We start from the raw sequence: 15115 nt of genomic DNA, 5'->3' as shown, positions 1-15115 counted from the left end.
AGTCGCTCAAGAAACCAGATGGATGCAGTGAGCCAAGGAGCAGGGTTTGTTAGCGGGAATAGGAGGGAAAGTAGAGCCAACCTAGGGAGGTTAGGACTTGCTCAGTTGTTCTTAGGGCAGGATTTTTAAGCACAAAATCCTGCAAAGGGTAACTGATTGGGGTGTCAGAGTCTGAATGACTAGAGCTGGTTGCTGGGTGCAGTTTCTGCTGACCGTTGTTCTTGATACATCTTGTCAGGCTCAAGTTAAAGCTGCAGCCTGTTATGCCGGATAAGCCGACCTCAAACCCCAATCTTAGCAGGGCATCTGTTTGTCCTGGGTAGGGTCGGCAGGCAGTTTCCCAGGTAGGCATTTTCCCAGGCTACAGTTTCCCATGGTATGGTTTTCCCGCCTGGTGATTTTCCATTCCTGCTAGGCCTACCTGGGTCTGTCATTCCTGCCTTTTCTTTTATATAAAAGGGTGGGAGAGGTCATATAGGGATGAGGGGCCTCCTGTCGCCTTAAGGCTACTTCCTGCTGAGTAGGGGGCATAGCAAGGGGACCTCCTCTTCTTCCACTGGATTGTGGTGTAGAGGATGGTACTCTGTTAATAGCAGAATGGCCTTGGTGGTTTCTGCTGCAGTGGCTTCAACTGTTTTTCTTATGAAATTGATTAACAGCTTAATTAAACAGGGTCCTACTAAGAGAAATAAAATGAGGAAAGGGGTAATTCGGGTCAATAACAGTGCCTTGATTGATGCGGAGAGATAGAAAGCAGAGTTGAGAGTCAGCTTCTGCTAATGTAGGAGTGAGTGGAGAAGTGGACCTGCCCATTCTGGCTCGGGACCTGTCCTGTAGCTTGGTGAGTCGGGAAGGGGGAGGTATCAGTCCCCTTTGCGATGTTGTTTGTTGGCAGATGACACATTGCAGTTATTTTTCTAGGGTAGAGGGTAGGGAGTGGTGTAGGAGGATCTGAGAGAGAAGACAGACAAGGCGTCTCACACTGATGTCAAATTGGTTGTGCAGGTCAGTAAGGATTTGGGTGACACACTGTTCTGGTAAAATTATTTTGTTGTTAAGAGTATACTACCTATTGGAAAAGGTCGCTCCCAGTTTAGGGAGATTTAGATGTTCCTCTTTGGTGTGTAGTGGTGCTTTGGAGGGCATTGCTAACAGTCAAGTAAGTGGTTGAGTGTTCCGGGCTAGCCTTTTGGTCTCGGTGTCTGCTTTATTGTTTCCTATGGAGATGTGATCTCTCTTACGTTGATGTCCCTTGCAGTGAATTACAGCAGCACGTTTGGGTAATGAGGCTGCCTGGAAGAGCTTGAGGATGAGGTTTCTGTTAGTGATGGGGGGAATGTTTAGAGGGGAGGTATCCTCTCTCCCTCCATATGGGGATGCGTGAATGTATGATATGGAAAGCATACTTGGAGTCCGGGTATATGTTTACCATCTGTCCCTTGGCAAGAGTTAGCACCCTGGTTAGAGCTATAAACTCTTCCTGTTAGCAGGCTGTTCCTGGAAGGAGAGACTTCGACTCTAGAGTATTGTTGAGGGTGATGATAGCGTAGCCTGCTCCCTGCTTGAGGGCCTGGGTTAAGATTTTTGAGGGGAAGGATGGATTTGAACTTGAAGGTTTTATAGGATTTGAGCATGGAGAAATTGTGTCTGGGAGGGAGAAGCGTTAGATATAGCCAGGTGTGTAATGAGAGGGTTTATGGTGTGAGAGGAATATACCATCAGGTTGGCTTATGGAACTAGCTTAAGAGCCTTCTGAATGAGGATGGCTACTGCTGCCAGAGCCCGCAGGCAAGCTGGCCAGCCTAGGAATGGGGCATCTAGTGGCTAAGAGAAATAAGCCACGAACCTTAGATTGGGCCCATAGTGTTGAGCTAAGAGGCTGAAGGCATAGCCATCCCAGGACAAATGGTTGTTGGGGGTCTGGGAGAGAAAGCTTTAGAAATAGCCTTTGGGTTTTCTATGGACTCCGGTAAGTCACCAGTGGTCATCTGGTATAAAGGTTTAACTGTTAGGCCCAAGTTGGGGATCTAGGTCCTAAAGAAGATGGCTAGCCCCAGGGAGGAAAGTAACTCCTGCTTGGTCTGAACAAGAGGGGTGTTAGTAATGAGACTAAGGCACTGTTGTGTGATGGCCTTATGGGTGGGAGTTAGTAAAAGCCCTGGGGAGGTTACCTGAGTCTGTGAAAACTGCTCCTTTGCCTTGGAGACCTGATGACCCTTTTTTTAAATAGGAAGTTGAGAAGGGTGGTGGTGTGCTCTCATATGATTTCTTCAGATGGACTGCAGAGTGCTGGGGGCTAGGTCTGTCTCTCGTAGGTCAGAGGCCTAGGGCCTGACTGAAGAGATGGGGGCTATCCCTAAAACCCTGAGGGAGGGCAGTGCATGTTAGTTGTTTGGTTGTTTGTAGTTGGGTCTGTCCAAGTGAAGGCAAAGAGGTCCTGTGGTTGGGAGGAAAGGGGGAATGGTAAAAAATGCTACAGAAGGGGGTTTTGTGTCCCAAATTCAAGGGTCAACAGAGGAAAGGAAGGTGGGGTCTGATGAGTTGGGCGCTAGGGGATTAGGGTGGCTTCCTACGGTTAGCAGCAGGACTGTTTGTGGGTTTAGAGCATGTGTTACACTCTGTAATGAGGGCATTAGAAGGGAGGCTTGTAGCTTGGCTAAAATGTCCCTTCCTATTAGGGGGCTGCGGAAAGTAGGTGTAACTAAGAAAGAGTGAGCAAAGGTGTGTTCCCCTATGTGGCAGAAGAGCTGAGGAGTGGCCCATGGTTTTGTCTGTTTCCCGTCTATTCCTACAACAGAGGCTGAGGAGGGAGTCAAAGGCCCTGAAATATTCTGGCAGAACCGAGAACATGGCTCCCATATGGAGGATAAAGGAGATGGGCTTACCTGCCACTCGGAAGGTTACCCTGGGTTCAGCGGTGGTGCTGGTAATGGCTGGGGCTCTTGAACCCAGGCCTTGTCAGTCTTCCGTGGCTAGACAGAGTAGGTCAGGGACTATGAACTCAGGGGCCGCTTCTTCCACAGAGGAAGGAAGTCTAGTCCCTTGGCTGGAGGCCAACAGACAGACAGTCAACCTTCCAATGCCCTGTCTTCTTGCAGAGCAGATGGGTTCTGGGAGGTGGCCATGTCTCCTCCCAATGTGTGCCTCCCATTGGGTGGCAGAGCCTTACCCAATGTCCCTTCTTTCTGAACCTGAAACAAGGACCCCAGGGAGCCTCCGCCTGAGTAGGTTTCTTTCCTTTCCCACAACCCCTAGGGGTTTGTCCCTGGAGGGCAGTGGCAAGCATTAAGTATGTCACGGTCTCTCTTTCCTGCCTTTCCTTTCCCCTGGCATTTTCTCTTTCATCTCTGCCTTTTTTGTTTTAGTTTTTTTCCCTCTTCTCCATTGTTGAATACTTGGAAAGCCATCTTAATGAGGTCTTCTACTTTTTGGAGCTTTGCCCAAATATCGAGTGAGTGCCTTCTGCAGAGCTTGGGTCCAGATTGGTGTATTTGAGAACTGCCTCACTGAGGCAGCTCATGAAGGCCACAGGATTTTTATCTGGGCCCTGGGTGATTTCTAGAATTTTGTCGCACTCCCTAACATAGATTTTGGGGCCCCCAGAAAAAGAGCTGAGCTGGATTTGTGCTAAGTCTGACAGAGAGAAAGGAATGCAAGCCCGCACTACTCCCCCTCCTCCTGCTGCTTACTCAGGAGGAGATGTCCCCAGGAGGCCTCAGTGGGGACAGACACGGAGGGACTTGAGACAGGCAGCCTGTGGGAAGGAGTGTGAGGTGGGGAGATAACAGACGGGTGTAAGGGCTTTGTCTCAGGTAGGAGAGTCAGGGCTGGGAGGCTGGGAGGGTTCCAAGTCCCCTGAAGGAAATGAGTCGTCTAAGAGCAGGGGGAGGGACCTGCATAGGGCAGAGGGTGGTTGCTGGATCCAAGGAGGTGGCTGAGGAGGAGTCGGGAGAGGAGGTGGAGCAGAAAGGGTAGGGAGCTCAGACTGCTGGCCAGTGCACCACAGGGAACTGTCAAGATCTGTGAGGATTTTGAAATCGAAAAAGTGCCTTTCTCTGGCTATCGCTACAGTGCCATTTCCTGGCTATCGTTCTTAAAGCTGCGAACCAGGCAGCTAAGAGGAGTGTCCCAGGTGGGAAGAGACTGAGATGTCCCTATAATTATGCTGAGAAAGAGAGTGGTAATGAGAGAGATTACTAGAAGGGTGAGTCCAAGTCCCACGACTTGAGTGCTGACTCCCAGAGTCAGAAGTGGGGCCAGGGTGGCCCTGAGTGAATCCAAGTACTGAGACAAGTGTCCCTGCATCCACAACATGGACTTGAGAGGAGTGGGTGGGCCTCCCCAGGGGTGTCCCCAAGGAGAGACAGGACCACCAAATATGTGGAGCGTTCCAACTGAGTGGTCAGATTTGAAGTGCTAACTCCTGGAGTTAGAAGTGAGGCCATTGAGGCCTGGACAGAACCCCAGAGTGCTTGGAGTCAAAGGTCAAGGACTCACCTGAGAGAATAGTGACCGGTGTTGACTGGAGGTCCCGTGCAGCGGCAAGGGTACTTAAAGGGAGGGTCCTCTGGAATGAGGAGCAAAATAGGATGGAAGAGCCAGAGGGGAAGCTGAAGCCACTGTCGCATAAGGTTTCTGAACGACTCCACGGTCTGGGAATTGGGGCGATTGGAGGCCAGTCCCAGTGACCCCGACGAATGGGAGTGCGGGCCTCTGACCGGGTGCCTGATCCTGGGTTTCGGCACCAAAAAATGTTATGTCGGAGTTGCTCAGGAAACCAGATGTTTGCAGCGAGCTAAGGAGCAGGGTTGATTAGCAGGGTATAAGAGGAAAAGTGGAGCCAACCTAGGGAGGTTGGGGAGCCAACCAAGGGAGGTGAAGACTCATGGGAGAAAGTGGAGCCAACCAAGGGAGGTTAGGACTCGCTTGGTTGTTCTTAGGGCAGGGTTTTTAAGCACAAAAACCCTGCGAAGTGTAACTGGTTGGGGTGTCAGAGTCTGATTGGCTAGAGCTGGTTGCTGGGTGCAGTTTCTGCTGACCATTGTTCTTGATACATCTTGTCAGGCTCAAGTTAAAGCTGCATCCTGTTATGCCGGATAAACCGACCTCAAACCCCAATCTTAGCTGGGCATCTGTTTGTCCTGGGTAGAGTCTGCAGGCATTTTCCCAGGCTACAGTTTCCCACAGTCCAGTTTTCCCGCCTGGTGATTTTCCATTCCAGCTAGGCCTACCTAGGTCTGTCAATGGGCATGACCGAAGGCTAGGGAGAGGCTGAGACAGGAGTAGCTACTGACAGTTTGTGTAGGCTCCGGCTGCCCTCTCACCCCATCCTGCTGCAGCTGTGAGTGGGCCTTCAAGGGGTCCACCCTCAGGAGAGGTGGCACCAGAAACAATGGGAACTTAGGGGCCCCAGGCCTCAATTGGGTGGTGGGTGGAGTGGGGGATGTGGCATTCTGGAAACAGTCTCTCCCCTCCCCGCTCCTGGGCAGTGCCTGTCTCTTACACACACACACACACACACACACACACACACACACACACACGAGACTGGGAGGATGCTCTATGCAAACGCCCCCCTTCCCAAGTGCAAACATTCAACCAAATATCCCCAGCATGTGTAGAACATGGGGGAAGATGGGCGAGTGCGGGATGCTGGGTGGGTCTTCTGTGTGGACGTGTCCCGTGAGCCATGCGCTGAGTCTTCTGTGAGGGAGGAAAATGCCTCACACAGCCGTTGCCCCAGACCCACTTCAGCTCCCAGGACAAATCCCCTGCTAGCTGAGCTGAGGGGGAGCTTGGAGATTGGCCAGAACATTCCACTCTCATACACATTCACATGTATTCCTCACATGTGTCAAGCATCTTCTGAGAGATAGGAATATCATGTCCCATTTTACAGGTTAGAAACAGGCCTGAAGTTGACTATAATGTTCAAAGCCACATTCAACTTGAGCAGCTGTGGCTGCCAGGGCTATGCCTACAGTCCCGCCTCCTTGCCCTGGTTACCCGGTCTGAGGCCATGCTACCTGCATTCTTGGCCCAGCCCCACAAAGCCCCTTTGCTCTGCCCCTAAACAAGTTATATAATGCTACCTAGCTGGCTGGCCCGAGCCTGAGCTGAGAGCAGCAGTAGTCCAAGGCAATTCTATTTTTAGATGAGAGATGGCTTTGGAGACAGTAAAGAAACAAAACAAATCCAAAACAAGAGACAACTTGGAAATAAACTGTGGGCCCGGGGCCAGCAGTCAGAAGCTGTGCGTGCTGCCCCTGGTGGTGGTGCTCTGGAACTGCACTGCAGGGAGCTGTGACCCCCAACACTTGATTTTCAGACTGGGACAGAGAATGCATCCCTTTTCTTACAAAAACCTGTGAGTGTGAACCTGTGCTCCTGGAGCCAGCACGCACAGTGAAGCACTTGTGAGGCCTCTGTCCCATGAGGCCCCTGCTGCAGAGACCTGAGCACGCCCTGCCCTGGCTGGACCCAGTTGGTGACCAAGTCACCAAGACAGTGCAGAAAGAAGCATGAGGCAGCTTTCTGGGCAGTGGCCCCGTGAGCTGCTGGACCTCTGTCTTCCCCATCCTCTGGTCAGCCTTTAACCTGAGTCTTTAGAAGTGTGAACAGCTTTGAGTTATTTTTCTGTTTTAAATAGCTGATACACACAGATCCTTTTAAAAAGAAGGTATTTGACAAACTGTTTGGGGGAAAGGTCTCCATCCCACCTCCAGTGCCTGGTTTCTCTCCCCAGGAGCAGTGCCCGCTCCTAGTTTTTTGTTTTTTGGTTTTTTTTGTCCTTTCATACATATTCTCATCTAAGGCGTATTACAACCCTGTGTGTTTCATAGCCATGGAGGCTCTGGAATGCCCACTTCTCCGCTGTCACTCTGTGTCTCTGGGGGACAGTTCCATCTCAGGATGCATGATGTGCCACACTCGTTTCTGTGACAGGTGCAACGCATGCTGTGGGCATGCCAGGGCCCGTTCAATGTTTTTCTGCTGATGGGCAGTTAGGCCACAAGCTTTGCTGTTAGATGAAGCTGCAATGAAAGCCTGTGTCTGTGAGGGGAGCACCTAGAGGTGAAGTTGCTGAGTCCACAAGATCAGGAAAGTGAATTTTCAAAGTTGGTGGGTGGTTCCAAATGGCCCTCAAAAGAGGTCAACCCTACCCCCGCCAAGGAGTGAGGTGCCTCCCTCTGAGATACTGGAAAGTGACACCTTTCGTAGTCTTAATTTGCTTTTCTCTTACACCAGGGGCTTTGAAAAGTTTGTCTTAGGGGTAGATTGCCAGGCAGGAATTTGTTTCATTTCCCACAGGAAACCTCAAATCACTGGTCTGGGCAGAGGGATGAAGAGGAGTTGGGATAAGTCCTTCACCCCCTCCACAGCAGAGTCTCTGTTCTAGTTGCCTGCTGAGACATCCAAAAGCCACCTCAAACTTAGTGGCCTACAAATAACCATTGTATTTTCCCCACAATTCTGTGAGTGACCTGACTCAGCTGGGCAGTGCTGTTGCTGCTGCTTGCAGTCTCCTTGTAGTCACAGGCAGACAGTGCTGGGTGGCATGGCCAAGAGGCTTGGTGCAGATGCTAAGATTCCTCCCCTTCTCTGTGTGGCCTCTGCTCGTGGCGGGTCCATGACGTGGCTCAGGGCTCACAGAGGAGCCACAGCTGAGGCTTCCAGGCCCTCGTGGAGCCTGGGCCAGGACTGGCCCAGCGCCACCTCAGCTGCATTCTCCTAGTTAGTGAGGCCCAGCCCAGCCTGGTGTGAAGGGCAGGATGTGGGACAGTGGTTGGGGGCCATCTCCGAACACTCACTAAGTGTCTAAAAATTGGCCTGGGTGTTGGAATTGATGCTGAAAACATTTGAAATATTCCAGTGTTTAAGGTGGTCTTTCTCTTTGAATCAACATGGCAGTTCATTTGTACTTTGCAGCAATCTGGTAGCTAGACATTGCGTCTCTGATGTTGATCCAGCCAGTGTGATGTTTTCACTTTATTCCAGAGGCAAGTAAGAGGCAAGTGGATGGAGAGTCCTGGGGGTTGAGAAATGTGGATGTCGCCTTGCTCTGCCCTGTGCCCTGTGAACTTTCCCTGGGACCCTTCATCTCTCAGGGCCCCAATTTCTAGATGTGTAGCACCAGCGTGCAGCCTGAAGCACGGGGGTAAGAGAGTCTTTGCTTCCTCACAGTGTGGGGGGACTCTGCCCACAGAGCCCCCCACTCCCACCCCGTCCGCCATGGATGAGAATAAGTCTACCAAGACATGATCTGCCTGGGGAGTAAAGGTGGCCAATCTCTCAAAGGAGAAGGGCCTTGAGCCTGTTTCTCAAGGGGCTTTTATTAGGTTCAAATTGCGCAGGAATACAGGTAAAGCTCATCAATCGTTGTCAGGCAGTAATGATCAAATAATAGATAACATTCAAAGAATTATGAGGGCCTATTCTGAGTCATGGTCAGTTGGCTAAAGGGCCATTTAACTTTGGGAAACAAACTCATTTCATGCTTGGACCCCTCTCAGAAAACTGAGGACATTCTTAGCAAAGCAGGTTTCACAGGATTTTATGCATTCTTTCTTAGACCTGATAGCCCTGGGGAACTGCCTGTTCTTGCCCAGGGCTGCACTGCCCTCCGTCATTGTTTCAGGCTTAAGTCAGGCAGGGGAAGTAAGGCAGCCAAGAGATTAGGAGACTTCTTGCAGACAGAATGAGGACTCAGGCTATGTCAAAGCTGAGGGGCAAGGGCCCATCACCCCCTTTTTCTACAGCCCCCCAAGTTCTTCCCTGATAGCCCCATCGTGACCATGCCTGTCTTAGGTCATCCCTCCCTTGAGGAATCTTACCTGTCATTGGCTAACCAGTCATCTGCCCAGGGCCAAGCAGGGTGAAGTATCAGGGGCAGAGGCGGCACCCCAGCTGGGAAGATAAGCTTTGTCTTCTTAGTGGTTTAGGGTCCCAAGGTCTTTTACTCAGCCTTAGCCATGGGGAGTTACAGCTTCTGAAACCAGGCAGGGCGGTTCCCAACATTGCAGAGCTCTGGATGTGGGCCCTGAAGTTCTGCACTACCAGCATGAGGTGGGGGCATTAGCCACCTAGAGCTCCTGCTCTCCCTCTGTAAACATCATGGTGACACCTGCCCAAGCCATCACTTGATAAAACTGCTGGCTCTGGAGTTGCAGTGTCCCCCCTGGCCTCTGTGTGGCCAGCCCAGGCCTCTGGCCTGGAGTCCATCAGACTCACTCCCAGCTTCAGCTCTGTGAGTGGGAACGGAGTGACTTTGAGACGGTTTGTCCTATGCCAAATGGTATGTAAAATGGTGCAGCTGCTGTGGAAAAATCTGGCAGTTCCTCAGAAAGTTAGACCTAGAGTGTACTCATGACTCAGAAGGTCTACTCTGAGGTATATATACCTAAGGAAGTTGAAAACATGCATTCACACAAACACTTGCACAAATGTCCATAGCAGCATTATTTATAATAGCAAAAGGTGGAAACAACCCAGATGTCCATCAACAAATGAATGGATAAACACAATGTGGTACGACCGTACAGTGATGTATTATCCAATCATAAAAGGGAGTGAAGTCCTGACCCACGCTACATGGATATGCCTCAAAAACATGCTAAGTAAAAGAAGCCAGACACACAGGTCACCTGTAGTCTGATTCCATTCGCATGAGATGTCCAGAACAGGCATGGCCAGGACCCAAGGACGGGTTCAGTAGTGGCTGCTAGTGGGTCCCAGGAGGTGGAAGCAGACATCCTCAAAGGTGGTGATGGTGATGGTTGTGCCACCTTGTGAATGAACTGCAAGCCACTGAGGTGGACACTTCTAAATGCTGAATTGATGCCATATGAATTATATCTCAGTTTTTATAAGCAGGTAATCAATCCTCCTTCCCAGGAGCAGGAGGGTTAAGGGAGCTGCTGCAGGAAGTGCCTGCACACAGTGAGGGCTTATAGGTGGTCCCAGTAACAAATATATCACATACACATCGTATTAACTTGGGCTCATCTGCCCTTCTACTCTGAGGCCTAAGAGGCCCCCCAATTCCAGGGCCCAGGAAAAGCTCGGATTTGTGAGAAATTTCAAGGGGAAGGCTTTTGTCCTGGGGTGAGTCTTCCTCTGGCACCCAAACCAGAGGCTCAAGGCCCTGAGAGGTAGGGCTACCAGTGCCCCGTTTCCCAGGGCTCTCCTGCTTCATACCTGCCGTCCAGATTCACTGGCAACTGTGCTTGGCTCACTCTCAAGGGGTGTGCTACCCACTTGTCCTTGGAGGAGAGCATAGGTCAGGACAGACAATGACATCCTCCCCAGACCACTGTCCATTCATCTGTCCAATCACTCATCCGTCTGCCTCTGGCACTGCCCCTTTCTATGCTCACAGCACGTGGAGACAGCCAACAGGGCCAGCTGGAGAGGGGTCCCACTCTGAGCTCCTGGAAGACGTTGCTATCAGCCTGGGGTAGAGGGTGTTGATGTCCTCCAGGGCCAGAGCACATGCCAGCCAGGCCTCAGGGTGAGGCCGGGAGCCACCTCCAGCAGCCAGACAGGCCCCTAGCAGGAGGTAGCAGGGGCCCGAATGAGGGCAAAGAAAGACTGTGGGGCAGGTGTGGCTGTCTAATGGGGGGAAAACTTCAGAAAAGGGTCATGTGCAGCGATACTCTTGAACGCAGGCCTTACCGCTATCTTGCAGCTGCCCCAGGGCTGACGCTGAGTACTGACCAGCTGGCCCTGGTCTACAGCAGCTTGGGACTCTGCCTCGGTGCCATCATCTGCTGCTTCCTCCTGGCCGTGGCCTGCTTCCTCAAGAGGAGCGGGGACCAGTCTTCCTGCCGGTGCCCTGCAAGGCTGTGTTGGTCCTGGGCCAAGTCCTCCAAGGGTGAGCATGAAAGGGGGGTCTTACCCTCTTGCTGCTTGTGGGATGAGTTGCCAGCCTTTGCTCTGTGTTGACACCGCCCTACTTCCAAATGGAGGGCATTTGGCCAGCTCTTCCTGGCAGAGGTGTGCGACCCTGCAATCTTCTTTCTTTGTTGGTGAGTCAGGTTCGAACAAAAGGCAAGGAGACAGGGCACCTGAGGAAGAGCGGGTGTAGGGCGAGGGCCACAGGGTTGGCAGGGGCCTGGAGGGTTCCCAGGAGGCTGAGCAACACGGGGAGGAGGAGGTCTTCCTGGGAGTATGGGGGCAGAGTGTGAAAGCCTGCTACCACACAGGCCCCCAGGCAGGCAGGACAGCACTGGACAGCGGGCCACAGTGGGTGCTGGGAGTGTGGAGGTGTGCCATCTGCAGGAAGCATTTCACTCTGCCAACAACCCAGCCAGCTGTCCCCAGGGTACAGGACTGAGGAGGGGGGTTGGGGCCCAGGCCAAGGCCCTCTTCCCTTCCTACACAGATCACAGGATGGAAGCTGGGAGCACAGCATGCAGGCCGCAGGAACCTGTGGAGACCTGTGGCTTCTGCTTCCCCAAGTGCGGGGTGCCCACCCAGGAGAGTGCAGGCCAGTTGAGTGCCCCCAGCCCCTCGAATGCTGAGAGGTGTGGGTGCCCCAGCCCTGCAGTGGCTGGAAGGGCCTGCACAGTGTCCTTGTCCCCGAAGGGCACCCTGGAGGCTGTGTGCTGGCCTGCCCAGGAAGGGGGGCCAGCTGCGTGAAAGGGGGTGAGGGGATGGGGCATGAAGGGAAGGAAAGACAGAGAGAGAGAGGGAGAGGAGGGAAGAGGGGTCAGTGAGGGAGAGATGGGGGAAGAGAGAGGAAGAGGATGGGAGCAGAGAGATGGGGGAGAGCAATGGAAAAGGGGACAGAAGAGCAGGGGGTGCCAGGGTAGGAGACCTCACTGTCCTCATCCCAGATCTCCACTGCAGGTTGCCATCATCTAAACACTTCTGCAATAAAGTCACCTGTGCTTGCTGGACTCAAGTCTCCAAGAGCCCTTCTGTAGGAGTAAAGCCTTCCAGGGTGCTGGCTCCTTCCCGCCACTCATTTTGGTCATGTCTTCCCCTGGGATGATTCTGAAAGGCCCCACCTCCCAAGCTGCCTCCCTTGGCTCACCGCTCCCCCACAATGCAGCTGCAGCCCCCAGTTTCCCAGCACCTACCTGTTCCCTGTCCACCAGGCCCCAGAGAGGGCTTGCCGACCTGCGGGGCTGGAAGCAGTGGGTGCGCACTGCAGAAGGGCCCGCAGAGCACTGTGCCTGCAGCTGTGCCTGGATCTCGAGGGCAGGTGTTTCTGTTGGTTTTACAAAACCACTCCCCACCGTGCCTCTTCAGGAAGGGCAGGAAGGGCAGTGTGCCCGCGCACACATGTGTGCACACACCTGTGTGCTGAGGGTATATGCGCGTGCATGTGTGTGTACACAATATGTGTGTGAATGTGGCAGGGTGTGGCAGGGGGTGGGGTGGGCAGGAACGGGCAGGCTGGCTGAGCTCAGGAGTAGTCTCACTTGTGCCCTCCTTCGGCCATATCTACCACCAACCTGCATTATTAGTTGCTTAATATTTTTTCTCCCTTAACTCAATTTTTCTTCTAGACCTACTTTAATTTCATGCTAAATTTTATGGGCTCTGACTGATAACACTAAGCAAGTCATAATTTTAGATGTTACCTATATTTTATCTATTTTTATTAGTACTGAAACCTACATTTTAGTGGCATTGAAACCTTAAAATACATAACTATTCTTGGGAGCATTTTCTAAGTAACATAAATACCTGATTATGTAAATTAAAATTATTCATCCTGTGCCACCTCAAATTACCTTGCACACCTACATGCACCAGAGGTTCATGTAGCACTGTGGGAGGTGTACACAGGAAACCTGAGGCTCTGTCCGCTCACCCTCCATGACTGACAGGCTGCTTTCACTTCCTAGGGTGGCAGGACAAAGCACCATACGCCAGGCGGCTTAGACATCGGACTCCTACTGCCTCCCAGTGCTGGAGGTGAAGTGTTGGATGTCCAGGGTTGGCAGCACTGGTTGCCTCGGAGGGCCGTGAGGGAAGGACCTGGTCCAGGCCTCTCTCCTTGGCCTGTGTCTTCTCCCATTGTGCCTGTGTCCAAAGTATTTCTTTTCATAAGGACACCAGTTGTTAGATTAGGCCCACCCTCATGACCTCATTTTAACTTGATCATCTTTGTAAAGACTCTGTTTCCAAACAAGGTATGTTGAAGTCCTAGGGGTAGGACTTCAGCACGTGAATTTCGAGGGGCACAGTTCAGAGCCCACCCCTGCTTCATCTCTGTCTGCAGGCAAGTTGGCTTCCAAGGAGTGTCTGTCCGGCAGGCAGCCCACCTGATGGGCAAATGGGGGCATGTCAGCTGCAGTGTTTCCTGCCATGACGCTCAGTGCAAGAAGCTTCTTATGGTCTTTGAAGACTGGCACTAAAACCCCATAACTGTGTAGACAGAAGCTGGATGCTGCCCAATGCTGACGCCGCTTAGAATGTGGCAACTTGTCTGAAAGGTGTGCAGCCAGCCGTCTGCTCTTTCTGTGGTTTCCCAGTTCTGCCTGGCTCTGGCTTCCATCGGGCAAAAGTAATCTCGGTTTTTTACCAGCTTTTTAATTGCTCTTTTATGTTTCTTATTTGCTTGTTTTTCTGAGACAGGGATCCATCCATTGCTACAGAGACTATCTGAACTGTAAACACTGTCCTCCTTATCCATGCTCTGTGTCTGCTTGTTCTCTCTCCAAAATATTCTGACTCCCGCCCCTCGTTATAGCCACTTGAGACTGAGCTATGTCACTTTTCACCCAACGATTGCACCAGCTGCCCCCCCCCGCCCCCCGTCCTCCCTGTTGCCATTTTGTCCCCTAAAAGGACAAGATAGTAAATCCCTTGGACTTTGTGGACCACACAGTCCCTGCTGTAGGGCCCGCACCTTTAGACGCTGGGGAAACAAGCGGGGAGACTGCCGCTCGGATAGAACTGCTCAGGACAGTGGGTCTGGACCATGGGCCATAGCTGGCCAGCCCTGCCCTGCTTCCTGGCTTTCTTGAGACATAAGTGACACCTAACAGTATGTAAGTTTAAGCTGTTGATTGGATATTTATTAATTGCAAATTGATGACCACCAGATCCTGTTACATAGTCACCATTTCCTTTTTCTGTGGTGAGAACATTTAAGATCTATTCGCTTAGCACTTTTCAAGTATATAGTGGAGTGCTATCAACTATAACCGCCATGCTGTCCACAGACCCCCAGAATTCGTTAATCTTATAACTCTAAGTGTGTACCCTTTGACCATCATCTCCCCAGCCACCCACCCCTGGTAACCAACACTCTACTCTCGGGTTCCTCTGAGCACTGATCTTTTTATCTATGCCTCTAATTTTTAATGGTTGTTTACCATACTCGTCTTTAATCACAGTCAGCACTCAGATTACAGTGTTCCGTGTAGAGGGAGAGAGCCTTGCGGGGTGTCGTCCTCATGCCACCTCTCATGCACCTGTGCCAGGCGTTCTGCCTTCACACAGTCTGCAAAGTCACAATACAGCGCGCCTATGGCTGCTTCAGAAGTGCGGTGTATTTTAGCATAATTAAAAATAAGGAAACATTGCCTTTTATACTTACTTTCATTTCTGGAAATTCTCATTTTTGTGTGTGTAGCTTCAAGTCTATGGTATCGTAGTCCTTCCACACATTTCTTATCATGCAAACCTTCAGGAAATGAATTCTCAGTTTCTGTCAGTTTGGAAAAGTATTTCTCTTTCACTTTTGACAAATATTTTTTCTGGGTATAGACTTTGTGGTTGCCAGTTTTTTCCTTTCAGCATTTTAAAAATGTTCTCCACTCTCTCTGGCTTGCATAGATTCTGACAAGACATCTGCTGAAATCCCTAGCTTCACTCCTTTGTAACTGTACCTTCACAATGTTCATCTTCCCTCGTCTAGCAGGTTGAGTATGTTGTGTCTATAGGAGGTGCTTTTTTGTTTATTTGTGCTTTTGTTTTGGTTAGGTTTGTTTTGTGATATATCCTGCTTTGCGGTCTCTGAGATTTTTGGATCTGTAGCTTGATGTTTTTCATTATTTAAAAAAAAAATCATTTGCCATTATCTCTTCAAACTGTTTGGTGTTTATTGTCCCGTAGCTCTGGTATCCTATTATTTTGTTTTTTCCCAAAATTCTCT

General features: G+C 51.2%; 1 protein-coding gene across 2 annotated transcripts in view; it reads left to right on the top strand.

The window, feature by feature from the left end:
• TNFRSF13B (TNF receptor superfamily member 13B) overlaps window positions 1-15115 on the top strand; it is a 53387-nt gene that overhangs the window by 33751 nt on the left and 4521 nt on the right. The window contains exons 4-5 of one of the 2 annotated variants that reach the window (XM_024565077.3): window positions 10688-10873; window positions 11384-12071. In XM_024565077.3, coding sequence (XP_024420845.2) covers window positions 10688-10873; window positions 11384-11640 — 443 coding nt within the window. In that variant the 3' untranslated portion in view covers window positions 11641-12071. Of the gene's footprint in view, window positions 1-10687; window positions 10874-11383; window positions 12072-15115 lie in introns of those variants that run through there. The other variant, XM_053930613.1, reaches the window with a different exon arrangement.

Source organism: Desmodus rotundus, chromosome 9 (genome assembly GCF_022682495.2).
Source record: "Desmodus rotundus isolate HL8 chromosome 9, HLdesRot8A.1, whole genome shotgun sequence".
In the NCBI taxonomy this organism is placed as follows: domain Eukaryota; kingdom Metazoa; phylum Chordata; class Mammalia; order Chiroptera; family Phyllostomidae; genus Desmodus; species Desmodus rotundus.
Note: the sequence above shows the minus strand (reverse complement) of the source record. Positions and strands in the feature narration are given on the sequence as shown.